Source organism: Podarcis muralis, chromosome 16 (assembly GCF_964188315.1).
Source record: "Podarcis muralis chromosome 16, rPodMur119.hap1.1, whole genome shotgun sequence".
In the NCBI taxonomy this organism is placed as follows: Eukaryota; Metazoa; Chordata; class Lepidosauria; order Squamata; family Lacertidae; genus Podarcis; species Podarcis muralis.
In genome coordinates this window covers 27,434,595-27,462,462 of record NC_135670.1, presented here as the reverse complement: position 1 = coordinate 27,462,462, position 27,868 = coordinate 27,434,595, and the positions used below count along the sequence as shown (strand labels likewise).

Sequence of the window (27,868 nt, the reverse complement as noted above, 5' to 3'; positions counted from 1 at the left end):
ACAGCTATGCCCCAGGGAGAAGGTGTTTGTGACAGAGTCTGAGAAGTAGCACATGCCAGTTTGATGGCTCATGCCCCAGTGGTGGAAAATCATTCCTGGCCCACCCAGCCCAGGAGTGTGTGTTTGTGTGTGTGTGTGATCTTTATGATGAGAGAGATGCTCATTCTCCAAGACTCAGGCCCAGCCCATCTGCTTCGGAGGGTATCCTGCAGGCTGTCCTCACACAGACGCTGGCAGTTTCTGCTCCTCCTCCTGGCCAGAGTGGATCAGACCTGTCTTTTACGCGTTTAATGGTGTGCAACAGACAGCTCAGGAAGCAGGCGTGTATAAATTCACAGCCTCGAAAGGTGCGAAGGTCAACAGGAGCGCGAGAAGTCATAGTGACTGGGAGGTTCTTGGTGTGCAATGATCAGTCCCCAAATGAGAAGGGATAAACAGAGAACTACGGAGCAAGCATTGCAAATGAGCCGCTTCTTCGCCTCCCGGGTGTAATGGGTGACTAAATAGCTGCATTCCTGCCCCCAAAAGCCCAGGCCGACCCTGCAGGACTTTCCCTCTCTCAGCCCCAGTCGCCGCCTCCTCCTCCTCGGCCGGCTGGACTTCCAGCAGGATGAAGGCGCTGCAGAAGATGGTACCGCTTTCGCGATCCACTGATTTCTTCCAGCGATTCCTGCAGAGGGAATCCAACAAGAGATAAGATTGCGGGGGGGGGGGGGGGAGGCTTCGCGGCACGGAAAGCAAATGGGTTGGTTGGCTGGCGAGAGGTTCGGGGGGGTTTTCTGGGTCCAGGAACTCGGGGCGATCCAAACGTCAGATATAAGGATGCCCCGGAGCCGCTTGGAGTCAGGGAGGGCCTGAGCCGGTTGCCTGCAGGAGGCCGAGCGGAGGAGAAGTGTGCTCCCGCTTGGAGGTGCTCAGTAGCCTAGAATATCAGAATTGTAGAGCTGGAACGGTCCACAAGGGTCATCCAGTTCAACCCTTTGCAATGCAGGAAACTTTTGCCCAACTGGGACTCGAACCCAGGACTCGAGATGAAGAGCCTCATGCTGCACCCACTGAGCTATCCCAGCTGTCAAGTATCACTATAGTAGTTTGGCAGTCTCCCCCCCCCCCCAAAAAAAAAAGCAGAGATCTGTGCAACGTCCCCAACAATCAAAATGCAATTGTCTTGCTGCTCTATCCAGCGCAGTATTGTCTACACTGGCCGGCAGCAGCACTAGCTCTCCACGGGAGATGCTGCCTGCGGGGACCTTCTGCATGCAGAGCAAGTGCTATGTTGCTGAGCTTCGGCCGTTCCTTTTAGGACCGCCCCCCCCCCCAAAAAGCCAGAGCTACTAAATGGGGGGCTGTCGCACTTTGGGGGCTGGGCTGGCCCGGCTTCAGGAAAAGGCACCTTGGGGGCGATCCTCAGTCCGCAGAAGGACTGGGGGCCGACCCGGCCCTCCCCACGCGGCCCCCACGACCCTCTCGGTCGCCTCCAGCAAAAAAGCACCCAAAGGATGCTGTAGTGGGTGGGACCAGGCCAGAGGCCATCCTCCTCCCCCCCCCCCGCGCCATACCGCCTCCCGCAAGGGGATTCTGGAACCCACTAGGCTAGCCCCGCTGGCCTCTCTCCCAGAGGCACTCTGCACATGCTCAGAGTCGCCCGTTGCGCGATGAGCCTCCGGGCTCAGCTCCAGCCAAGAAGCCCTGCCCAGCGCGGAGTCCCCGCCCACCCTCCTGCTAGCCGGCCGGCATCTGCCGGGAGAGCCGAGGAGGGAAGCCGAGCCGGGCCGAGCAGGATGCCGGACGGAGCCCCGCAGCCTCTGCAGCCGCCGCGCCGCCAGGTGAGGCCCCGCCCCGCTCGCACACCTGGCCAGGACCGCTCGGGGGCGGGGGCTGCGTCACGCTTCCGGGGCTCCTCTGCGGGGGGTGCGGGGGAGGCGGCAGTTAGCAACCCCCGGGCGATCGGATATTTGCAAGGGTCCTCCCTCCCGGCCCTCTCGCCTCCTGCCCAGACCGGCAGCCCAGGACCCCTTGGCTCGCTGGGTTGGCCCCGCCAGGCGCACGGCCCGGGAGGCCGCCGGAGGGTCCGGCGCAGCGTGCCCGGCCGAGTGGCAGCGACAGGTGAGGCGGAGACTTCCGACCCGGAGCCCCTCCGTCTCTAACCGGCATGCCTGCCGTCTCTAGCTCCGGGGACAAGCGTGGGGGCCGGCGGCGCGGGGTGTCCCTTCCATGCTTTCTGCCCTGCCCAGCTGGGCTGGCTGGAGCTACCAGCCGCTCCAAAAATTAAATTTGGAAACATGCCCAAATGCAGGAATCTGTAAACAAATATCATTGCAGAATATCATAAATCGCAGAAGACTATAAAGATTAAACATTTTTTATCTGCCACTCAGAAAAGCTGTTATCCACCAATATTGTTGTATCTGCTATTTTCTAAATTAAATTAATGTCTAAATTTTCCCTTCTATCTCAGCCATCTCTTAAACTAATCACTCCAGGAACCTTCTGCATCAAGACTTAACTTCCAAATTTTTGCTCAGCACTCTTTTTTAATTACTGACACCTTATTTTCTCCATTTTTGTGCCAATAAACATATTGACAGTAACTATTAAATTCTGTATCAATTCCTTATTCTTGATTTGTTCCTCCAAATGTTCCAATAAAACTCTTTATGAGAGTATTGGCATGAGTATTGTAATAACCTGCAGTTTTGTAAGAGTATATATTAAAAGTAGATGAATAAATGAGCAAATTAAGTTAATTTGGATATGCAGAAGATATTAAAAATAAATTTAAGGAACCAAAGAAAGAGGGGGAAGGAAGCAAAGTTTTGAAATGTTAAGATGATTGTAAAATTATTGAAATGTATAAACCTGAAAAGGATAAATAAAATAATGATAATAAAACTCTTTTTAAAGAGTTACCAATTAAATTGTTAATTTCTTTTCCCAAAATCTTTAATTTAATGGGCGTATGCATTTCATTTTTAAACTGGGAAGGGCGGGGTATAAATAAAATATTATTATTATTATTATTATTATTACCCACAACTCCCAACATTTACTATCTCACCTGGTATATATTTTATTCAGTCTCTGTGATGTCTCATGTGCCACTGGTAAAAGCAGTTTAGAACAATTTTATCTTATGTTTACGCTGAGGAATTGCAATGGTCCCAAATTAAAGATTGCCCGTCCAACTTTCATCCCATTTCTCTCAAAATTTGTACCGTGATGTAGATTTCAGGTACATAATCTTGGGATAAAAGAAAACACTTTAAAATAAAATGTAAGAAAATAACAGGCTGCTGGATCAGGCGAACAGGGACTCATGTAGTCCAGCATCCTGTTCTTAGGGGCAAGGACATCCAGATTCCTGTGGGAAGCCTGTTACAAGCAGGTAAAAGGTAAAGGACCCCTGACCATTAGGTCCAGTCGTGACCAACTCTGAGGTTGCGGCGATCATCTTGTTTTATTGGCCGAGGGAGCCGGCGTACAGCTTCCGGGTCACGTGGCCAGCATGACTAAGCCGCTTCTGGCGAAGCAGAGCAGCACACGGAAATGCCGTTTACCTTCCTGCCAGAGCAGTACCTATTTATCTACTTGCACTTTGACATGCTTTCAAACTGCTAGGTTGGCAGGAGCAGGGACCCAGCAATGGGAGCTCACCCCATCGCGGGGATTCGAACCGCCGACCTTCTGATTGGCAAGTCCTAGGCTCTGTGGTTTACCCCACAGTGCCACCCACGTCCCAGTTACAAGCAGGACTTGAGCTCAACTCTGCCCATCTGTGACTCCCAGCAAGCATTTACTGCTCTGACCATGAAGGCAGAGCTAAGCTATTATGACTAGTAGCCATCGCTAGCCCTCACAAATTTGCCTGATTCTCTTTTAAAGCCATGTAAGGTTTTTTATATATATAATATTTTTTTATTAATTTTAACATATAAATTATAAAATGTACCTCCCCCTTCTCCATTTTTACAATACTTCTAATAATACTCCTCACAAAACTTATTGCAACCCTACAAATGTCATCTGTTCTTCACAATTACTTTTCAAATAGTCCGTAAATTTACTCCAGTCTTCCGTGAATTTCTGGTCCTGCCGGTTTCGAATCCTTCCAGTTAGTTTATCTTATTCTGCATAGTCCATTAACTTCATCCTCCATTCTTCAATCGTCGGTAACTCTTCTTCCTTCCATTTTTGGGCCAATAATATTCTCAAAGCCATGTAGGGTTTGTGGCAGTCACTGCATCCTTCGGGAGCAAGTTCCACAGTCTATGCACTGCACGAAAAAGGACTTTCTTTTCTTTTTCCTGAAACATCCAACATTGAGCTTCGTTGAATGTTTCTGAGTTCTTTCTCCAAGAAAAGGAGAAAGACTTCTCTCTCGCTCTCTATTTTTTTATTAGATTTTCTGTACTACGATTTAGAAAACTCATTTAAACATCCTTGAAATATCAGTGACTTCTCTTCTTCTCTTTCCATGGTTCATTTTGCATATCATAAATCCCTGCAAATTTTATATAAACTAAACCATTCAGTATTCCATACTGCATTTGCACTGTTGAATTTATCTTAATACCTCCAACGTTTTCAAGTGTACACAATTTCCACCTATATACAGTGGTACCTCTGGTTAAGTACTTAATTCGTTCCGGAGGTCCGTTCTTAACCTGAAACTGTTCTTAACCTGAAGCACCACTATAGCTAATGGGGCCTCCTGCTGCTGCCGCACCACCGGAGCACGATTTCTGTTCTCATCCTGTAGCAAAGTTCTTAACCTGAAGCACTATTTCTGGGTTAGCAGAGTCTGTAACCTGAAGCGTATGTAACCTGAAGCGTATGTAACCTGAGGTACCACTGTATTCAATAAACATTTTCCAGTCTTCTCCAAACGTATGTTCTTCTTGTTCTCTTATTCTACAGGTTAAGTCCGCAAGCTGCGGGTATTCCATCAGCTTAAGTTGCCATTATTCTTTGGTTGGGACCTCGTTTGTTTTCCTGTTTGGGGCTAACAAAACACGGGCCACAGTAGGAAAAAGACTTTTCTCTATCTGCTTTCTCCATGTCAGGCATAATTTAAAATTCCTATTGTGGCGCCTCTTACTTTTCTCTGAACTGAAAAGGCACAAACGCTGCAACCCTTTTGATCAGTCTGGTCAACCTTTTCCTACTCCACAATACAGTACCTGTGGCTAGAAGGCCCTTTTGGGTCCCTTCCAAATCTACAGTTCTGTGATTCTATGACACAGTATCCCAAACACAGTCATATCTGTTCTTCAAAAGCCATTGATGTGCCATTCTTATCATGGGCGTAGCCAGGATTTATGTTGGGGAGGGGGCAGGATACCCACCCATCCTATGTTTGGCTCTGTCTAGCAGATTCAGAATGAAATCTCTCAGCAATACAGTGGTACCTCGGGTTACATACGCTTCAGGTTACATACGCTTCAGGTTACAGACTCTGCTAACCCAGAAATAGTGCTTCAGGTTAAGAAATTGCTTCAGGATAAGAACAGAAATCGTGCTCCGGCAGCCCGGCGGCAGCAGGAGGCCCCATTAGCTAAAGTGGTGCTTCAGGTTAAGAACAGTTTCAGGTTAAGAACAGACTGTCGTTGGGTTGGACCCATTTCAAAAACTTCACTCAGGGTTTTATAAAGTATAATCACATTCTTATCCTACCCGATTAGCCACTTGACCTACAATCTTAAATTCCTCATTAAAAATAAACGATTAAAGGAAAATCTGCCCTTGAAATTATATTCATTCAATCTCCCCAGACATCTTAAGCTGCTTCTGTTCAGTGTGTTTGCCTCGCTGTCGATCAATTTCCTTTTTTTTTTCCTTTTGGGCCATACCCTGGAAGTAATTGTTGGCAGTAGAGTCTTAGCACAACCATGTTCTAAGATGAACCGCTGTGTTGCATAGGTGACTTTCAGCGCTTACTGTGAAATGATTTGTTTTATAAATCATTACTATATTAGGAAATTTATGTTATCCTATTTGGTGCTCCTCAGTTGTGTGTTGAATGTTGCAGAATGTTATTGTATGTTGAAAACCAAATAAATAAGGAAACATCCTTATTTTCTGAATGTTTCTGGGTCTTCCCTCAGCTTCAAGGCCGGGTCTTGATCCTGACGGTCTGTGCTGCTGGAATTGGGGGCACATTCCAGTATGGATACAACCTCACCATCATCAATGCCCCAACCACAGTAAGTCCTTACATGACGACACTTTTCCCAGTTTCCCCGACTGTTAGCAGAGAGCAGGCCATCTCTGTTTAGAGGGTTCTAGGGTCATCACGTCTGTTGATGAAGCATTTTTGTTTCCTGGGGTTATATTTCCAGTGGTACCTTGGTTCTCAAACTTAATCCATTCAGGAAGTCCGTTCCAAAACCAAAGCGTTCCAAAACCAAGGCGCACTTTCCCATAGAAAGCAATGCAAAACAAATTAATCCATTCCAGAACTTTTTTAAAAAAACAGCAGTTTAACATGAATTTTACTATCTAACGAGACCATTGATCCAGAAAATGAAAGCAATAATCAATGTACTGTACTATAAAATAAATAAAACAGCATTGTAGATGGTAAAAATTAAAACTATATTTTTTTCTTATCTGCACTGATGATAGTCATCATTTGGATGGGGGGCTCTTATCCAATTCCGCAGTCACACAATCAATCAATCAATCAATCAGTATCTGAACTGGGTTCCACACAGTCACAAAAACAAATTAACCGAAAAAGCCTCAAAAACAAAAACACAAAATAAGTAGCAAAAACAAAAGCGCCAAACCTAATCCGTTCCGGAAATCCGTTTGACTTCCGAAATGTTCAAAAACCAAGGCGCAGCCTCTGATTGGTGCAGGCGCCCCAGAAACAATAGCCGACAGCCGCATTGAACGTTTGGCTTCTGAAAAAGGTTCGAAAACCAGAAGACTTACTTCCTGGTTTTCGGCGTTTGAGAACCAAGCCGTTTGAGAACCAAGGTACCACTGTACTTGCCCTGCGATCCTGTTAACTTGCCACGGCTTCACAGACTGGGGCGGCAATTGGGGCTGGCCCCCTCTCTCAGCATTTTCTCTTTTAGGGTGCCGTGAAGCCGGACAGAGTGAGGTTTCTTTCCTTAGGGGTGAATGTAATTTTCTGTGAAGGCTCCATAGCTCTTGTGTGTTTTGTACACCTCCCCTCCTGAGTATTTTGCAGCGTGTTGGCCGTGTCTGCATCCTCACTTTCCTCCTCGGGGTGGCATATGTGGCTCCCCACCCTGATTTTGCCACAACGACAGCCCTACGAGGTAGACCAAGCTCAGCGAGAGCGACTGGTGCAAAGTGACCATGAGTGGGGTTTGAACCTGGAGGTCTCTCCTCCCCATCCAATACTCACCACATTAGGTCCTGGAAAAATGATATGTCGCATGCAGCACCTGTAGAAAGACCGTTGTCTGTTTTCTCCCAACGTAACTTCAGCCTTTGCACATTTCAGTACATCCAGAGCTTCACAAATGAGACGTGGCTGGAGCGGACGGGCAGCCCTCTGGAGGGGAAGGTGATCACCCTGATCTGGTCCTCTGTGGTCTCCCTCTATCCTTTGGGGGGGCTCGTGGGAGCCCTCCTCGCGGGCCCCATGGCCATTAAGCTGGGAAGGTGAGGAGGCGCCTTGTCGATTTCTGCTTCAGTGGGCTAAGACTCACAACCATTTTCAGCTGCTGACGCCCCATGGGTGACCCGGCCCTGTGTCAGTCTGTTGGTGGAGGGCAGGGCCAGATTTAGGTCTGATGAGGCCCTAAGCTACTGAAGGCAATGGGGCCCTTCATATGTCCAGCTGTCCTTTGTCAACAACAAACTGTCACTGTTTTTTGTGTTGAATACCGTATTTTTCGCTCTATAAGACGCACTTTTCCCCCTCCAAAAATTAAGGGGAAATGTGTGTGTGTCTTATGGTCCGCACCAATCCCTTCTGGCTTTGGTTCACTGAAGGGGCGCTGCGCAGAGAGGGAGAGATTTTTTTTCTTGTTCTCCCCCTCTAAAACTAGGTGCGTCTTATGATCCGGTGCGTCCTATAGAGCGAAAAATACGGTATATGCTATATGGTCATTTATGGACCTCATAGGTATCCAAAGCCATTTGCACATAACAAAATATGTCTTTTATCAAAGTAATTTTAAAAAATGTTTTTATTAGCAATTTCAACATAACAACATATCAAAACATGTCATATTCATTATTTTCTCCCCTTTTCCCCACCCCCCCCAAACCCTCCCTCAAAGACTTCCCTCAGCTCCTCTCTGTAATTACAAAGTAATTGTTGAACTGAAATACAATTAAGAATTTTGGAAATGTACATCCAGGTTTTGCTTTTTTTCCTTTAAATTTTTTGGGGGGCACCCAAGAGAGTAGGACCCTTGGCTATAGCTTGTTTAGCTTATACAGTGGTACCTCAGGTTAAGTACTTAATTCGTTCCGGAGGTCTGTTCTTAACCTGAAACTGTTCTTAACCTGAAGCACCATTTTAGCTCATGGGGCCTCCTGCTGCTGCCGCGCTGCCAGAGCATGATTTCTGTTCTCATCCTGAAGCAAAGTTCTTAACCTGAAGCACTATTTCTGGGTTAAAGGTAAAGGTACCCCTGCCCGTACGGGCCAGTCTTTACAGACTCTAGGGTTGTGCGCCCATCTCACTCAAGAGGCCGGGGGCCAGCGCTGTCCGGAGACACTTCCGGGTCATGTGGCCAGCGTGACAAAGCTGCATCTGGCGAGCCAGCGCAGCACACGGAAACGCCGTTTACCTTCCCGCCAGTAAGCGGTCCCTATTTATCTGCTTGCACCCGAGGGTGCTTTCGAACTGCTAGGTTGGCAGGCGCTGGGACCAAGCAACGGGAGCGCACCCTGCTGCGGGGATTTGAACCGCCGACCTTTCAATCGGCAAGCCCTAGGCGCTGAGGCTTTTACCCACAGCGCCACCCGCGTTCTGGGTTAGCAGAGTCTATAACCTGAAGCGTATGTAACATGAGGTACCACTGTACGTAAATCCAGCACTGGTGGAGGGCTGGGGGTGGCTATTGCAGAACTCACGCAGCCTGCGTTTTAGACGTTGAACTTTTTACTGCCAGCATCTCAGTGCCTCAATTTATCAGTTACGTGTAATTAAACCAGTTCCAATCAACCTAGCCTGATTCCTGGGTTGTTGTTGTTGTTGTTTTTGGGGGGAGTATTGGCAAAGCCCAGGTGAGAGATCTGGGTTCTTTCTCTGCTTGCTTCGGATGATAGCTGTAGAGTTCACCCAAAGTCCAAGAACCATTCTCACCCGCATTATCTCCTCCTGCCAAGACTGACATTCATCTCCCTGGGAAGAACTGGGCGTTCCAGGCAGCTTTCCCTCCTGGGGGGGGGGGCGTGCGGGTGCAGCTGGCTTTATGAGCCAGGGAAGGGCAGGCCCAGGAGCCGCTCCCTTTGGCCTTGGCACTGATCCTGAAGGGAGAGGGGGCTGTTAGGGTTGGCCAAGGCAGGGGGTGTCACATGGAGGTTGGAACTTAGTGTTGACCAAGGAAAGTCACTGTGCCAAAACCGGCGCATGAGGGGGGAAGCACAGGGGTGCGATGTGCATCCTCATTATGCCTGAACTGGGCTCCTGAGTCCTTTTGTTATGTACTGAGTTGAATAGGATCCAAAAGGCAGCGGGCTGATTGGTCCTAGAACAATAGGATCCAGAATGCATCGGTCTGATTGGTCCTAGAACAATAGGATTCAGAATGCAGCAGTCTGATTGGTCCTAGAACAATAGGATTCAGAATGCAGTGGTCTGATTGGTCCTAGAACAATAGGATCCAGAATGCAGCAGTCTGATTGGTCCTAGAACAATAGGATTCAGAATGCATCAGTCTGATTGGTTCTAGAACAATAGGATTCAGAATGCATCGGTCTGATTGGTCCTAGAACAATAGGATTCAGAATGCAGCAGTCTGATTGGTCCTAGAACAATAGGATTCAGAATGCAGCAGTCTGATTGGTCCTAGAACAATAGGATCCAGAATGCAGCAGTCTGATTGGTCCTAGAACAATAGGATCCAGAATGCAGCAGTCTGATTGGTCCTAGAACAATAGGATCCAGAATGCAGCAGTCTGATTGGTCCTAGAACAATAGGATTCAGAATGCAGCAGTCTGATTGGTCCTAGAACAATAGGATTCAGAATGCAGCAGTCTGATTGGTCCACAGGAGCCACCCAATCCAGCTCCAGGTGAAAGGGAATTCGCAACCTTATTGGCCTACAGCAGAATCCCGGAATTAGCCAATCACGTGGGGCCCATTGTGTAAATAATGTATAAAAGGCAGACATTCTGGAGGTACTTCCATTCCTCCTCACCACTATGAGCTGAATAAAGAGCATGAAATCCACTCTCAAATCTGAGTATATTTCACCTTTTATCCCTCTTTCTTTCTCCGAAGGAAGAAATCTTTGCTGCTGAACAACTTGTTTGTGGTCTTGGCTGCGGTGTTGGTGGGATTCAGCCAAATGGCCAGATCCTTTGAAATGATCTTGCTGAGCAGATTTCTTGCAGGAATCAATTCTGGTAGGTAAGGAGGAGCGGGTGAGTTCAAGGTTTCCTGCACGCCACACCACTGAAAATGGGGAGTGTGTGCGAATCTGGAAAGCATCTAACCAACTGGAGGATAACCAGGCAGCCCTTAAGTCTTTAGTCAAGGGATCCATGCCAGCAGATCTTTCTCTGCCAGTTCTTTATCACCCCAAGAAACAGGGCCAAGTGGGGCGCTGCAGGGTTCTGTCCTAGGCCTGCCGTTTTTCAACATCTTAATAAATGACTTGGATTAAGGAATGGAGGGGATGCTTATCAAATTTGCAGACGGCACCAAACTGGGAGGCGTAGCTAATGCCGCAGAAGACAGAATTGGGATTCGATATTCCCTGAGAACAGATTGGAGAACTGGGCCCAAACTAACAAAATTAATTTCAATAGGGACCAATATAAAGATCTACACTTAGCAAGAAATAATCAGAGGCACAAATATAGGATGGGGGACAGCTGGCTTCACACCTGTGCACGGTCTAGGGGACTTAGTAGACCACAAGCTTAATGTGAGTCAGCAGTGTGCTGCAGCAGGAAAAAAGCAAGTGCTATTTTAGGCTGCAGCAGCAGAAGTATAGTGTCCAGATTAAGGGAAGTAATAGGTAAAGGGACCCCTGACCATTAGGTCCAGTCGTGGCCGACTCTGGGGTTGCGGCGCTCATCTCGCTTTATTGGCCGAGGGAGCCGGCGTACAGCTTCTGGGGTCATGTGGCCAGCATGACTAAGCAGCTTCTGACGAACCAGAGCAGCACACGGAAACACCGTTTACCTTCCCGCCGGAGCGGTACCTATTTATCTACTTGCACGTTGATGTGCTTTTGAACTGCTAGGTTGGCAGGAGCAGGGACCAAGCAACGGGAGCTCACCCCGTGGCAGGGATTCAAACCACCGACCTTCTGATCAGCAAGTCCTAGGCTCTGTGGTTTAACCCACAATAGTCGTGCTCTATTCTTCCTTGGTCAGACCACACCTGGAGTACCATGTCCAGTTCTGGGCACCACCATTTAAGAAGGGTATTGACAAGTGGGAAAGTGTGTAGCCAAGGGGCGACCAAGATGATCAAGGGTTTGGAAACCAGGCCTTATGAGGAACGGTTGAAGGAGTTGGTTATGTTTAGCCTGGAGCAGAGATGACGGAAGGGGCATGATAATTGGCTGGATGTTAGGAAAGCAAGTGGGGGCGGGGGGCTGGAAGGCAAGTGCCTCCCTCACCTTTGAACATTCCTAGAGCAATAAACAAAGTTGATAGTTTGGGGGCACGAGAGGGGAAACATTAGGACGAGATGTGAGGCTGGTGGGGAGAAGGAGGAGACGACAGGCGAGTTTGGGCAAAGGTTAGAACTTGGAGAAAGTTACTGCTGTTTCTGCAGGCTGGGGTATAAATAAATGTCATCTGACCAGTCCCAGCCGGTCTGGAGTCTCTCTCTGTGTGTGGGGGGGGGGGGGAGGACGAACAGCTATAGATTGGAGCACTGCCACATTCCTGACCCTTGTTTGTCTCTCCTCCTCGCCAGGCGTGAGCATGAACATCCAGCCCATGTACCTGGGAGAAAGCGCCCCCAAGGAGCTCCGTGGAGCCGTGGCCCTGACGTCTGCATCCTTCACGGCCCTGGGGTTGGTGATGGGACAGGTGGTTGGACTGAGGTGAGGCTGAAAGGGGCATTATGGAGGGGGGGTACCATATTGGGGGGGGGGGTACCATCCTCTTTCCACCCTCCTAAAAAAAAGAAGAAATCAGCAAGGCCACAGCAAACCTCTGCATCTCTTGCAGCAAAGGGTTTACTCCAAGCACATCAATCCCGGCTACTTGGTCTCATAATGATCTGCAGCATCTTTGCCCAGAAAATTACCATATTTTTTGCTCTATAAGACTCACTTTTTCCATCCTAAAAAGTAAGGGGAAATGTGTGTGCGTCTTATGGAGCGAATGCAGGCTGCGCAGCTATCCCAGAAGCCAGAACAGCAAGAGGGATTGCTGCTTTCACTGCGCAGCGATCCCTCTTGCTGTTCTGGCTTCTGAGATTCAGAATATTTTTTTTCTTGTTTTCCTCCTCCAAAAACTAGGTGCGCCTTGTCTGGTGCATCTAATAGAGCGAAAAATATGGTACTTGGATGCTGAGCAGCTACATTAAGCCCTTCCTGGGGCACAGAGAAAGAAGCTGGGGTGGGGGCTAGTATTAGGATTATGAGGGGCTGCTTTCTGCCGAGTGTGACCCTGGCTCCATCTAGCTCAGCATTGTCTACACGGACTGGCAGCAGATTTCCAGAGTTTCAGGCAGAGAGTCTCTCTCAAACCCTACCTGGACATGCCATTCGGGATTGAAATCGGGGTCTTCTTCCTCTGAGCTGCAGCTCTTGCATTTTATTATTTCTTTATATGGGGTTTTAATGTGTTAAGTTGCTTTGGGGACATTGTTCTGTGTGCGAAAAGTGACAAACAGACGTAAACAGAAAAAGTAAATGCGTACATTCGACTCGACGAGACCCAAACTGCCGGCTCAGAAAGGTTCTGTTCACACAATTCTGTATTTTTAATACAGAGAAATTTTAGGAGCGGAGGAAAGCTGGCCTCTCCTCCTGGCCAGCAATGCAGTGCCTGCTCTGATCCAGCTGGTCTTGCTGCCCTGGGCCCCGGAAAGCCCCCGGTACCTATTGATCGACCGAGGAGATGAGGAATCTTGCATCTGTGGTGGGTGTGCTCGGTGCTTCTCATTGCTTAAAAAAAAACAACCCCAAGCTCAAGACAAAACTGCCTTCTGGTTCTCCTGTTGCATCGAGTTCCTTGGTTGCTTCCATTCCAAAGGCTCTGAGTTCCAGTCTGGCCTGGTCTTGATCCAAAAGGGCAGGCTTCACCCTGTATAAATAATCACTACTAGTGTGTATATTTAAGGCAAGATTTCCCAAACTTGGGTCTCCATCTAATTTTGGACTTCAGCTCCCATCATCCATGACCACTTGTCCTGCTAGCTAGGGATGATGGGAGTTGTAGTCTAAAAACATCTGGGGACCCAAGTTTGGGAAACCCTGGTTTAAGGGAAGATCCATAGGGGATGGTGCATGGTTCCTCCCATAGGAGAAAGTAGATTCACAACAAGAGCAGCTTGAGCTGTTTCCCGTACCCCTGCTATCGCATGCCGTTTGTGAGCTGCCTTCCTAATTTGCTTTCAAGCTCACCCCAAGCTCCAGGAGCTCAACAGGTGCTCAGAGTATGTTTGGAATCCCTAATAAAACTCGGAGCATCTCCTGGAGTTTGACCGCTCCATCTTCATGCTTGCAGCCCTGATGTTGCCCCTCTTGCCTCTTCCAGCTTTGCAGAAGCTGCGGGGCAGCGACGACCTGGGCGGGGAGATGAAGGAGCTGCTGGCCGAGCAGGCGGCCCTCCGAGGGGTGACAGCCAAGGCCCCCTGGGAGCTCTTCAGGGACCCGGCCGTGAGGTGGCAGCTCATCACCATCATCTTCCTCAGCAGTGCCATGCAGCTCTGTGGCAACGACTCCGTGAGTGACTGGGGGCAGGGAGGAGAAGGCAGGGAGGGAATCAGCTTGAGTATTGGCGGGGTTGGGGGCAGTGGCATAGCATGGGGAGGCCACAGAGGCGGTTGCCCCAGGTGCAAAATTAGGGGTGTAACATTTCAACCAGGAAGTGACCTCTCCAGACAATGGAACAACTCATCTCTGCAGTTGAGATCTCCTGGGCGACTCAGACACCCGAATGTGCATGCATACTCCACCTGTTTCCCGCCACGTGGCCCCGGGCACTGGCAACCTACACTATGCCACTGGTGTGGGGGGGTGCCAGTTCAGCTCTTTGGCCGGCGCCAGGCAGGAGCTACCCAAAAGTGCCAGGCTCCAGAAGAAGAGAGACCCTTCTGGTGGGCTTGTCAAAGGCGTTATGAGCCAGGCTGGACTCTGGGGGGATTTGGCCGTCCTTGACCCACACAGCACAGGTCTGGGGGTTGTGTAAGAACAGGAGGGGACGCGGGTGGCGCTGTGGGTTAAACCACAGAGCCTAGGACTTGCCGATCAGAAGGTCAGTGGTTCGAATCCCCACGACGGGGTGAGCTCCCGTTGCTCGGTCCCTGCTCCTGCCAACCTAGCAGTTTGAAAGCACGTCAAAGTGCAAGTAGATAAATAGGTACCACTCCAGCGGGAAGGTAAACAGCGTTTCCGTGCACTGCTCTGGTTCGCCAGAAGCGGCTTAGTCATGCTGGCCACATGACCCGGAAGCTGTACGCCGGCTCCCTCGGCCAATAAAGCGAGATGAGAGCCGCCACCCGAGTCGGCCACTACTGGACCTAATGGTCAGGGGTCCCTTTACCTTAATGAACCCTGCCCCTGGTGTAAGGATGAGGGCTCCCTTGGTGTGCCTGGCCATCCTTGACCCACACAGCACAGGTCTGGGGGTTGTGAAGAACAGGAGGTGCTCTTTGGAGAGATGCTTACAAAAATATGCTTACCCATACCACCACCCACTATCCCTTCTTTCCCTCCTGAGTTCTGCCTCTCCTTCCTGTGTGTGTCTGCAGCGAAACCAGAGTCCTGCCATTCTTCATTCATCCTTCCTCCATCTCCCTTTGTGTCCCCCAGATGTACTCCTATGCCTCGACCGTTTTCCAAGAGGCCGGGATCCCTTACGACAAGATCCAGTACAGCATAATCGGCACGGGCAGCTGCGAGCTGATCACCGCCATGACTTGTGTGAGAATCTCTGCTGTCCTTTGGCAGCAACCCGCTTCCTTCTGCTGCTCCCCCCCCAAAAAAAAATACAGTGGTGCCTCGCAAGACGAAATTAATTCGTTCCGTGAGTTTTTTCGTCTTGCGATTTTTTCATCTTGCGAAGCACGGTTTCGGAAAAGTTTTGGAAAAGCTTCAAAAATCACCAAAGTCTTCAAAAACCTCAAAAAAGGCTACCACACCGCGTGCTATGAGTTGCTCCTCGAAGTCAAGTCGCAACTGTATTAACGGTGTTAAGAAAAAGGAAACAAACTTGCAAGACGTTTTCGTCTTGCAAAGCAAGCCCATAGGGAAATTCGTCTTGCGAAGCAACTCAAAAAACCAAAAACTCTTTCGTCTTGCAAGTTTTTCGTCTTGCGAGGCATTCGTCTTGCGAGGTACCACTGTACTGGTTTGTCCAATAGGCAGCGACGGAGAGCGCTTGGACCTTTCGCTTTGTGTGTGTGTGGGGGGGGGGGGTGTCTCTGAGTGGTGAAGTGGGGAGCCATTTCTGGGGGAGGTGGAGCTTCCATACGGGGATGGGAGTCTGCCTTCTCTCTCACACCCAGTTCTGTTCGCCTCACCTCAAAATGGGTACTGCTGAGCTGGGAAATGTTCAGAAAAGGGCAGCCAGGGTGATGAAGGGGGTGGAGCGATAAAAGGTTGCAGCGCATTTTAGAGACAAGGCCGAGAAGAGGGACATGATGGAACTGCGTAAGTTTCATGTGGTATGAGGAGAAATGGAAAGAGGGAGAGATAATGTGACTTTCTTGTGCATAGCTAGTTGTGAATCTCAGGACAGATAAAGGGAAGAACTTTGAATCCATCCTGCTAGCAGAAAGCAGGGGTGCCAGGGGTGTGTGTGTGTGTGTGTGTGTGTGTGTGTGTGTGTGTGTGTGGTGTCTGCCTGCCTGCAGAGCCATCAAATGGCCTGGTCTCCCCTCCCTCCTTTTATTTTTTACAATGAAGAGTGCTAACCAGGATTTGAGTCTGAGCCTGGTCCAACTGCACTGGCTACCAATTAGTTTCTGGGTCCAATTCAAGGTGCTGGTTTTGACCTATAAAGCCTTGGATGGCTCAGGACCGCAATTCCTCAAGGACCGCCTCTTTCCATATGAACCTACCCGGACCCTGAGATCATCTTTTGAGGCCCTTCTTCGTGTCCCTCCTCCTTGAGAGGTCCGGAGAGTGGCAACACCAGAACAGGGCCTTCTCTGCAGTGGCTCCCCGCCTGTGGAATGCTCTCCCCAGGGAAGTTCACCTGGCGCCTTCATTACACACCTTTAGGCGCCAAGCAAAAATGTTCCCTTTTAACCAGGCCTTTGTTTGATCTGTTTGACATCCTATACCCTTTTAAAACGTGGCTCTTTTCTGGGGAGGGGTGTTATTGGCTTGTTGTGATCTTTTCTGTGACCTCCAAGTGTAGGGCGGTATATGAACTCAACAATAACAATACAAATAATAATTAGACCTGCCGTGAGACCAACTCCCCGTTGCTTTGGGGCAGGCTTATCGTGAGAGTCCTCCTGACGGTAACTTCCCTGTGTTGCTTTTCTCCAGAATCTGATCATTGAGCACGTTGGACGAAGGAAGCTGGTGATGGGCGGATACAGTCTCATGTCTGTGTGGGCCATTGTCTTCATGGTGGCCCTGTCTCTGCAGGTAACTGAGCTCTTGAAGGAGGGGCTGTAAAAGGTAAAGGTAAAGGTACCCCTGCCCGTACGGGCCAGTCTTGACAGACTCTAGGGTTGTGCGCCCATCTCACTCAAGAGGCCGGGAGCCAGCGCTGTCCGGAGACACTTCCGGGTCACGTGGCCAGCGTGACAAAGCTGCATCTGGCGAGCCAGCGCAGCACTCGGAAACGCCGTTTACCTTCCCGCCAGTAAGCGGTCCCTATTTATCTACTTGCACCCGGGGGTGCTTTCGAACTGCTAGGTTGGCAGGTGCTGGGACCGAGCAACGGGAGCGCACCCCGCCGCGGGGATTCGAACAGCCGACCTTTCGATCGGCAAGCCCTAGGCGCTGAGGCTTTTACCCACAGCGGCACCCGCGTCCCTAAAAGGAGTCCCTAGAAGGAGGGGCTGAGTAGGACCCAAATACGAGTCCGACTATGTGGAATGGGTTTTAATGGGTAAAGGTAAAGGGACCCCTGACAATTAGGTCCAGTCGTGGCCAACTCTGGGGTTGCGGCGCTCATCTCGCTTTATTGGCGGAGGGAGCCGGTGTACAGTTTCCGGGTCATATGGCCAGCATGACTAAGCCACTTCTGGCGAACCAGAGCAGTGCACGGAAACACCATTTACCTTCCCGCCGGAGCGGTACCTATTTATCTACTTGCACTTTGAGGTGCTTTCGAACTGCTAGGTTGGCAGGAGCAGGGACCGAGCAACGGGAGCTCACCCCATCGCGGGGATTCGAACCGCCGACCTTCTGATCGGCAAGTCCTAGGCTCTGTGGTTTAACCCACAGCGCCACCCGCGTCCCTTACCTTTAATGGGTAGGAGAGGATATATTAATAGCAATTTATCCCTCCAGGTGCTCACGTGTGTCTGTTGAACAGAGTTTGAAGTTCCATCCTTAGGCATTAATGTGTGTTTCCCCCCACTTTTTTTTCTTTCCTTCTCTTTCATCACTTTATTTCCTGTAACTGAAATGATTTAAATAAAATGTTAATAATGAAAAGTTCCACACTTGGGAGAAAAATTGAGGCATGTCAGAATAGACTGTGAAGCCTTCTTTTAATTACGTCCAGCTATGAAGTGAGCAGGACCGCGGGTGGCGCTGTGGGTAAACCCTCAGCGCCTAGGACTTGCCGATCGCATGGTCGGCGGTTCGAATCCCCGCGGCAGGGTGAGTTCCCGTCGTTCGGTCCCAGCTCCTGCCCACCTAGCAGTTCGAAAGCACCCTTAAGTGCAAGTAGATAAATAGGTACCGCTTTATAGCGGAAAGGTAAACAGTGTTTCCGTGTGCTGCTCTGGTGCCGGTTCGCCAGAGCAGCTTTGTCACACTGGCCACGTGACCCGGAAGTGTCTGCGGACAGCGCTGGCTCCCGGCCTCTAGAGTGAGATGAGCACACAACCCTAGAGTCTGCCAAGACTGGCCCGTACGGGCAGGGGTACCTCTTTACCTTTACCTTATGAAGTGAGCTGACTCCTCATTTGCCCCGCTTAACAAAGAAATCAGACAACCGACTGTGGAAGTAAGCTTAAAACAGGATTTACTTACACATAATCTTTGCACTGGTTCTCAGCCACAGTAGCAGAAAAATTGTGCAGGTAAAATACTTACATTCACAGTAGAAACAGTCTCAGGCACAGCTGGTCAAACAAAGAGAGAGGGTGGGAGAGGAACAGGAAATTACATAGCCATCCCAGGAGAGGAGGGGGAAATGACATCACACAGAACCCTCTCTACCAATTACATCTCTATGGGCTGAGTCTTCGCCTATCAGCAATACAGTGCTGTGGTCATTTGCTCCTAAACTTATGAACTAGGAAGAATATGCACTGTTGGATTTTGACTGCAATTTCCCACACAATTTCCCACTAAACGCTTTGCCTTTGTTAAATATACTCAGAGTCGAGCGTGGATTTCATGCTCTTTATTCAGCTCATAGTAGTGAGGAATGAAAGTTCCCCCAAAATATCTGCTTTATGTACATTATTTACACAATGGGCAGCACGTGATTGGCTAATTCTGGGATTCTCCTGCAGGCCAATCAGGTTGAGGATTCACTTCCACCTGGAGCTGGATTGGGTGGCTCCTGCGGACCAATCATACTGCTGCATTGTTCTAGGACCAATCAGACTGCTGCATTCTGGACCCTGTTGTTCTAGGACCAATCAGACTGCTGCATTCTGGATCCTATTGTTCTAGGACCAATCAGACTGCTGCCTTTTGGATCCTATTCAACACAGTACATAACACTTTGCCTTATTGGATTTGCAGGACCAATACAGCTGGATGCCTTACCTGAGCATGTCCTGCATCTTCGCCTACATCCTGAGTTTTGGAATTGGGCCAGGTGAGTCAGAACAACGCGGACTCCCTCCCTGGAAAGCTGTGCGTTGGGGCGCTCACATCCAACCTGAAACAAGAGCAGGCACGCACGTCAACATGACGTGGGTGTTTTGTTTAGAAGCCTTAGCATCCATGAGGACTAGATGCTTGTCGATGGAGATTCTTAGCTTGGTGCCCAATGCAATTGCTATGGAGACATTCCAAAGAGAAGGCGGGTCCAGCAGAAATTGAGCAAGTGATATTGGAGGAGCCTCATTTCCCTCCACTCTGTTGTGCTCAACACCCTCCCGGTGAAGATTTATTTCTTTAAAGCAGCCTTCCTCAAACTCGGCCCTCCAGATGTTTTGAGACTACAAATCCCATCATCCCTGACCACTGGTCCTGCTAGCTAGGGATCATGGGAGTTGTAGTCCCAAAACATCTGGAGGGCCGAGTTTGAGGAAGCTTCCTTTACAGCCTCTCGCCATTAACACACCCGCACAATCTGGATAGATGTTGGGTGTCCTGCCGTTACGTCTTGACCCTTGCAGCCCCAGAGAGAAAGTGATGAAAAATATGTTTGATTTGCCTAGCCGGCGTGACGGTGATTATGCCCATGGAGATTTTCGACCAGGTGTCTCGCCCAGCTGCCTGCATGATCTGTGGTTCTCTGCTGTGGGCCAACTTGTTCCTGGTGGGCATGGTGTTTCCTTTCCTAGTGGTAAGCAAACTCCGTCCGTCCGACTGCCATGCTGGGTTGAACCATGGGTCAGTGCTGTTGGGACAGGATAGGAAGTGGGAGAGACCCTTTCGAAGCCACCATTCCTCTTTTCTGTCCAATTTCGATTTGCATTGCAATCCTACTACAGTGGTACCTCGGGTTACATACTCTTCAGGTTACATACACTTCAGGTAACAGACTCCACTAACCCAGAAATAGTACCTTGGGTTAAGAACTTTGCTTCACGATGGGAACAGAAATCACGCAGGGGCAGCGGGAGGCCCCATTAGCTAAAGTGGTGCTTCAGGTTAAGAACGGACCTCCGGAACGAATTAAGTACGTAACCACAGGTACCACTGTAAGTGGATTGTGGATTTGACAGCCTCCTCCTCCTTGAATTTGTCGAAACCTTTTTTTAAATATGCGCATATATATATATATATATATATGCAGGTTTTGGTGTCCTCGGGTATCTTCCCGTGTAAAAGTTGGGGTGTCTAGGCGACGTTTCGACGAGGTCTCACTCATCATCTTCAGGCTGGTGCTTTCGGCTTCTTGTTGCTGGAACAGAGCTCTGTTCCAGCAACAAGAAGCCGAAAGCACCAGCCTGAAGATGATGAGTGAGACCTCGTCGAAACGTCGCCTAGACACCCCAACTTTTACACGGGAAGATACCCGAGGACACCAAAACCTGCATTCCTGTACCCGTGAAAATCTACGAAAGCAAATATATATATATAAAGAATATAAAGAAGACTGGAAGGTGTTTATTGAATACAGTGGTACCTCGGGTTAAGTACAGTGGTACCTCAGGTTAAGTACTTAATTCGTTCCAGAGGTCCGTACTTAACCTGAAACTGTTCTTAACCTGAAGCACCACTTTAGCTAACGGGGCCTCCAGCTGCTGCCGTGCCACCAGAGCGCGATTTCTGTTCTCATCCTGAAGCAAAGTTCTTAACCTGAAGCACTATTTCTGGGTTAGCGGAGTCTGTAACCTGAAGTGTATATAACCCGAGGTACCACTGTATTCATTTAAGCATCCTTAAAATATCAATGACTTCCTTCTTCTCTTTCCATGGTTCATTTTGCATATCATAAATCCCTGCATATTTTACAAAAACTAAACCATTCAATATTCTATTACTGCATCCATCAAAACCTATTTACACTGTACACAATTTCTATGTTAAGTCTGCAAGCTGTGCATATTCCGTCAGCTTAAGTTGCCATTCTTCTTTAGTTGGAACCTGGCTCGTTTTCCATTTGGGGGCTAACAAAACATGGGCCGCAGTAGTGGCACGCATAAATCAACTTTTCTGACACCTGGGAATTTCAGTCTGAATTATCCCCAATAAAAAGGACTGTCTAACTCAGGCATCCCCAACCTTTGGCCCTCCAGATGTTTTGGATTACAATTCCCATCATCCCTGAACACTGGTCCTGTTAGCTAGAGATCATGGGAGTTGTAGGCCAAAACATCTGGAGGGCCGCAGGTTGGGGGTGCCTGGTCTAACTCTAATCCTCTTTTGAAGCAGTCTAAGTTGGTGGCCAGGGACACGGGTGGCGCTGTGAGTTAAACCACAGAGCCTAGGACTTGCCTATCAGAAGGTCGGCGGTTCAAATCCCCGCGACGGGGTGAGCTCCCATTGCTCGGTCCCTGCTCCTGCCCACCTAGCAGTTGGAAAGCACGTCAAAGTTCAAGTAGATAAATAGGAACCGCTCTGGCGGGAAGGTAAGCGGCGTTTCCGTGCGCTGCTCTGGTTCGCCAGAAGCGGCTTAGTCATGCTGGCCACATGACCTGGAAGCTGTATGCCGGCTCCCTCAGCCAATAAAGCGAGATGAGCGCCGCAACCCCAGAGTCGTCTGCGACTGGACCTCTAACGGTCAGGGGTCCCTTTACCTTTACCTAAGTTGGTGGCCATCAGGACTGCAAATGCAAATCCTTAAGCAGCTACCCTTCCAGTCGCTTTGGGTGGGAGGGAGTCCCAGAGCAAACTGAGCAGCACCAGAGGGGACTGTTCAGAAAAGTTTAAGTACATGGCTTGCTGTGTGTGCATCACGGACAAACTGAAGGCCTCTCCTTTTCTCTCCCCTCAGGAAGGCCTTGGCCATTACTGCTACGTCCCCTTCTTCACCGTCTGCGTCTCTGCTGCCCTCTATGTCGCTTTCTTCCTCCCCGAGACCCAAGGGAAATCCTTTCTGGAAATCTCTGAGGAATTCAACAAGCGGAACTTCAAAGCACAGACTCATGAAGAGTCCAGGAGCCTTTCCGAGGAAACAAAGTCCACCATGTTGTAGCCCCCGACGGATGGAGGAGAACGACAGGGACATGGGGATAGAAAGTTGGTTTTGTGCCACCAGGCAGATCTATCCCTCCACACACACACACCCCTGCACCCCCAAATTCCCAGTACGGGGTAAAAACTGCAACTGAAGCCAGTTTAGAGTGGGGAGGTGGGATGGAACATTTTCTCTGTTTCTCAAACACCGATTCGCGCGTTAAAACTCCTGTACGGAAATGTCCGCTCCCAAGATTTTTAGTGGGTTTTCAATTTTAGAACGGTTTTTTTTACATTGTATAAGAAATAATGCCCAGAGTCTGGAATTTGAACCCTAAAATGTCGTTTCTGACCATCAGCTGCCAGGCTTGGTCAGTTAGGGGGAGCAACGCACTATTCCAGCGTGTTGCTTTGGGGACCGTTTTCTAAACGTGAAATTGATTCACGAGGAGGGAAAACCCACCTGTGCTTTAATCGATGCTCTAATGTATCGATAGCCAAATGTATTGAGAAGTTTTGTTTAGGAGAAACCCACAATCCCAACCCCACCCTCCGATCTACGAATGGGCTGCCTCTTTAACATGTATTAACATGGCTGGGGCAAATTTTTTCACGGAAAGTGTGTTAAAACATAGAAACTATTCCGCAAATCCCTGCTAGAGATCCTTCTGAGAAAAGTCCTGGCTACTTCACTCCGAGTTTAAAAAATGAATTAATACGGAACCTTGAAAGAACTTCCATCGTGCACTGGGTTCTTTTTTTATTAAGCGATTGTGGTAGATTTTCCTCCTTTAAGTTTGCTTGAGCTATTCTGCCAATGTCCCACCCCCTGAGCTGTGCCAAGGGACTGGGGGGGGGGGTAAATGGTAAATGTAAATGTACCCCTGCCCGTACGGGCCAGTCTTGACAGACTCTAGGGTTGTGCGCCCATCTCACTCAAGAGGCCGGGGGGCCAGCGCTGTCCGGAGACACTTCCGGGTCACGTGGCCAGCGTGACATCACTGCTCTGGCGAGCCAGAGCCGCACATGGAACGCCGTTTACCTTCCCGCTAGTAAGCGGTCCCTATTTATCTACTTGCACTTAAGGGTGCTTTCGAACTGCTAGGTTGGCAGGCGCTGGGACCGAGCAACGGGAGCGCACCCCGCCGCGGGGATTCGAACCACCGACCTTTCGATCGGCAAGCCCTAGGCACTGAGGCTTTTACCCACAGCGCCACCCGCTTCCCTGGGGGGGGGGTAAGGATGCCTTATTTTCTCTTTCTAGAAATTTCCCTGTTGTGCCCTGTAGGTGTTGCGTGGGCTGGATCCTCCTGCTGGTTGGACAGACATATCTTGCTTTAACTGCTGTTGCTGCTGCTTTGTACAAGTTCTCTGAGCGATAGCCGTGCCTGTAGTGCTCCCATGTGGCCACCCGGAATAATTTCTCCTCCTTCCTTCACGCAGAGCAGTAACTACCTCAAATAACTCTTGCTTGTGCCTCTCTGCCTTTGGATTTCCTTTAATTTCGTCGCTAGATTTGTTGGGTTTTTATATACGAGCCACCCAACCTTTTCACTATTTTATGGTACAAAATGACCTTTGATGATTCCCAGACTTTTGATTTCGGTGTCAGTCCCACAATCGCCAGAAGAACCCTGATGTATCTCTGTAGCTGTTAGTTTTCTTGACGATGCACTTCAAAGATTGGCTGAAACCTGCAGACTGAGCAGAGGTGTCCCTCTTTTAGCTGACATGATGGTGACAACATGGTCTCTCTCTTTCTCCAGCTTCTTCTGGGATGGTCATGCTGCCAGTGTTTCTTCTCCCTGCCCCCCTTGGCTCTCGCTCTTTTACTGCTCCTTCTTCTGTTTCCCAGCAAGCATTAAAACCTTGTCCCACCTTTCAAAGGCTGCAACATTTTCATTTGACAAGTCCCATGTCAGGACAATCATATAGCTAGAATCACAGATTGGTAGGAGTTGCAAGAGATCACAGCGGCCATTTAGTCCAACCGCCCTGCAATGCAAGGATCTCAGCTAAAGCATCCATGACAGATGGCCACCCAACCTCTGCTGAAAACCCTCCAAGGGAGAAGAGTCCACCACCTCTTGTGGAAGTCTGTCAGAAAGTTTTTCCCGAATGTTTAGTCGGAATCTCCTTTCTTGCAACGTGAAGCCACTGGTTCAAGTCCTCCCCTCAACATTAGGAGAAAACAAGCCGTTCCCTCTTCCACGTGACAGCCCTTGAGATATTTGACGATGGCTATCATATCTCCTCTTAGTCTTGTCTTTTCCAGGCTCCAACATACCCAACTCCTTCAACCGTTCCTCATAAGGCTTGGTTTCCTTATGAGCTACTGACTGCACAATGCACATTATAGTCTGAAATGCCGGAACGGTCCCTATTCCTATTGGATCCCATTGGATTCAAGTATTACAGAGGTAGCTTCAGAGATCCTACCACAGTAAGGTATCCACCACCGTGCACCAGTAGGGCTGGGGGTGGGGAGAAAGTGCTCCAAACAAGGCCGGGGTGGAGTGGGGGTGTTAATCATGGCTCCCTGCCTCAGAATTCTCTGAGAAAGTGCCTTGTGGGCCATGGAATCATAGAATTGTGAAGTTGGAAGGGACCACTAGGGTCGTCTGGTCCAACCCCCTGTAATTCAGGAATCTGTTGCCCAATGTGAGACTTGAACCCACAACCCTGTGATAGTCTCATGCTCCACTGACAGAGCTTTGACTGCTTTCATTGCCCCCCTCTCCTACTGATCTCTCTGATCCCCGATTTCAGGATCCAGGAGGGAGTGGGGTTTGTTGGGATGATGGGAGGCAGCCATCTTTGTATACCAGGTGGAGGCTCGTTGCCTTATCGAATGCCTTTTCCTGCCGCAGGGCATATACGTCTGCATGTTTGCTACAGCCTTAGCAAGGCAGCTGCCTCTCCCGAACCTGCTCTGCTTACGGGGCCACGGCAAAGAAAAATCACAGAAGCAGCAAGGCAGCTTCGTTGGCGCGCATCATTTACTAAACACTGTAGAGGTTAGAGCTTTTGCAAAATGCAAACATGAAAAAGTGTTGGTTTCGTTATGTGTGTGAAGGAAATAATGAAATCCTGGCAAGACAAGGGCATGAAATAACTTTATGAAAAAATATATAAATAAAATTGTTTCTTTGGAATGAGCAACATGGACTGATGTATCTTCTGTGCCAGTGAAGATTTTAAGAAAATCTGCGAAAAACCCTTTTTCTAATGCTGGTTAATGACAGTATACACAGTTGTACCTTGGTTTTCGAACAGCTTAGTTCTTGAACGTTTTGGCTCCCAAACGCCGCAAATCCAGAAGTGAGTGTTCTGGTTTGCGAACGTTCTTTGGAACCTGAACATCCGACTCGGCTTCCGCAGCTTCTGATTGGCTGCAGGAGCTCCCTGCAGCCAATCAGAAGCCGTGTTTTGGTTTCTGAACGTTTTGGAAGTCGGACGGACTCCCAGAATGGATTCCATTCGACTTCCAAGGTACAACTGTATATGGGAAGCATATAGGGGGTCAGTGGCTTGGTGTCCCAGGTGGCCCCCAACATGCCAAAGGAGCATGGGATGGGGAGCTAGATGCTGTCGGACTCTCAATTTCCAGCAGGCGACAGGGAGGTTTCCTTGGGCTTTAGATGTATCCTCTTTTCCCGTCTACCGTTTCCTCTGTTAATCTTGACCCCAAATAAACTCCCACCTCTTCTTGGCACAGGCTGTTGACATGTAATTGTTTAATTCAGCATTGCAGGCAGATGGAGGGAAGTCCAGGTTTAGTCATTGCCTGCTCTAGATAATAGATTACCAGTTTGGGTAATTGATTACCATCTCTCTGCACAGAACGTGAAAGGGATCTGCTCTCTCCAACGGCTAGCTTTATGTCAGCCAGGATATTATTGTTGTGAGTTGTTCTGGGTCGGGGGTGAGGGTGTATGATGCCTGAGTCCCTTCTAATTCCTGGTTCTACCAAGGGTTAAATTCTAATGCAGGGTCCCATTGGTGAATTGGTGAGGCAAGGGCCATAGTTATCCCCATAGTTATTCCTTAGTATAAGAAAGGAAGCTGCTCTGTGGTGGAATACCTGAAGGAGCGTCTCCACCCCCATCATCCAGCCCAAGGTCCAGCGCCAAGGGCCTTCTGGCAGTTCCCTCCCTGTGAGAAGTGAGGTTACAGGGAACCAGGCAGAGGGCCTTCTTGGTAGTGGCGCCCTCCTAGTGGAACGCCCTCCCATCAGATGTCAAGGAAATAAACAACTATCTGACTTTTAGAAGACATCTGAGGGCATCCCTGTTTGGGGAAGTTTTTCATGTTTGGTGTTTTATTGTGTTTTTAATGTTCTGTTGGGAGCTGGGGAGGCCTGGCCACATGGGCAGGGTATAAGTAAGTAATAAATTATTATTATTATTATTATTATTATTATTATTATTATTATTATTATTATTGGCAAATGAGTGGGCCCCAGTAACTTGTGGTCAGTGGACTAGGGGGACTAGCCTAGTCCCCTAAATGTTCCTGGTAAATTAGAGTATTAAATCCTGGTGCTTCCTTCCCAAAGCCCAGGAAGCTTCTGCCAGGCTTAGGGAGGGAGGCATGATGCTCATGCACGCGATGTCAGGAGGTGGCAACCTCACACATGCAATTTCACACACAAACACCATTCTCCTTTACAAAGTGGCACCTCTGGCCCTAACTGCTCCCCTGTGCATGCCACTGGCTGGTAGTGAGAAGGACAATAGCCAGATGGGTGGCCCAGAAGGTCTTGCGTCTCCCATAGCTGCAGCCTTGGATTCAAGCAGAAATGAAGCATGGCTCTCCATCTCTGGCTCTCCTGCGACCTCTCCTCCTCTGGCAAATGACCTTCTCACAACCACTCCAGAAAATGTGCTGTAGGGTTGGCTCAGCCGCCTGGTGTTTGAGCGGAGCAGGACTCTTGGAGCTTTCCAATCCTCTCTCCCTCTCTACAAAGACCCCATTATGGCCTGTGTTTTGCTAAAGGGCCGGAGGAGGCTGTGCTGGCACCCCACAGCGGCCAAACATCACCAGGATGAGAAAAAACCATTCTTGGAATGGGGTCTTCACACGCAGAGATCCAAAGCCATCAACTTCACACAAAAGATGCACTCTGCTCGTTTACACAGGACTTACTTGTTTTGGCAGATGACACTCTGCAGGCCCAGCCCATTCCTACACGGCACCGTCTCCACCCCCATCGTTCTGCCCGGACGCTGAGGTCCAGCGCCGAGGGCCTTCTGGCGGTTCCTTCATTGCGAGAAGCAAAGCTGCAGGGAACGAGGCAGAGGGCCTTCTCAGTAGTGGCACCCGCCCTGTGGACCGCCCTCCCATCAGATGTCAAAGAGATAAACAACTACCTGACATTCAAAAGACATCTTAAGGCAGCTCTGTTCAGGGAAGTGTCAGGGAGCTGCCATCGGAAGGACAGGAGGTGGAAGGGCTCACAGAGGTTGAGAGAGACTTAACAGCTGAAGAGGGAACCAGCAGGGGGAGAGAAGGAGCTCCAAGGGAAAGTGAGTCGGAGGGATGGCTCAGAGACACTTCCAGCGAAAACAGTGGGGAGGTTTCA

The 27,868-nt window shown here is 49.3% G+C and overlaps 1 protein-coding gene across 2 annotated transcripts; it reads left to right on the top strand.

Moving 5' to 3' along the window:
• Positions 1 to 357: 357 nt before the first annotated feature.
• On the top strand, positions 358 to 25,446 carry LOC114586619 (solute carrier family 2, facilitated glucose transporter member 11-like). 2 transcript variants are annotated; one of them, XM_077920651.1, is made up of 12 exons: positions 358 to 631; positions 6,105 to 6,203; positions 7,478 to 7,638; positions 10,437 to 10,561; positions 12,090 to 12,219; positions 13,116 to 13,264; positions 13,883 to 14,070; positions 15,160 to 15,270; positions 16,846 to 16,947; positions 19,234 to 19,309; positions 19,878 to 20,005; positions 22,103 to 25,446. In XM_077920651.1, exons 1-12 carry the CDS (start codon positions 611 to 613, stop codon positions 22,301 to 22,303), a joined length of 1,491 nt encoding a protein of 496 aa, XP_077776777.1. In that variant the 5' UTR covers positions 358 to 610; the 3' UTR covers positions 22,304 to 25,446. The 2 variants fall into 2 exon arrangements, with proteins under 2 accessions (XP_077776777.1, XP_077776776.1); XM_077920650.1 differs by lacking the exon at positions 358 to 631 and adding an exon at positions 1,574 to 1,826.
• Positions 25,447 to 27,868: the final 2,422 nt, after the last annotated feature.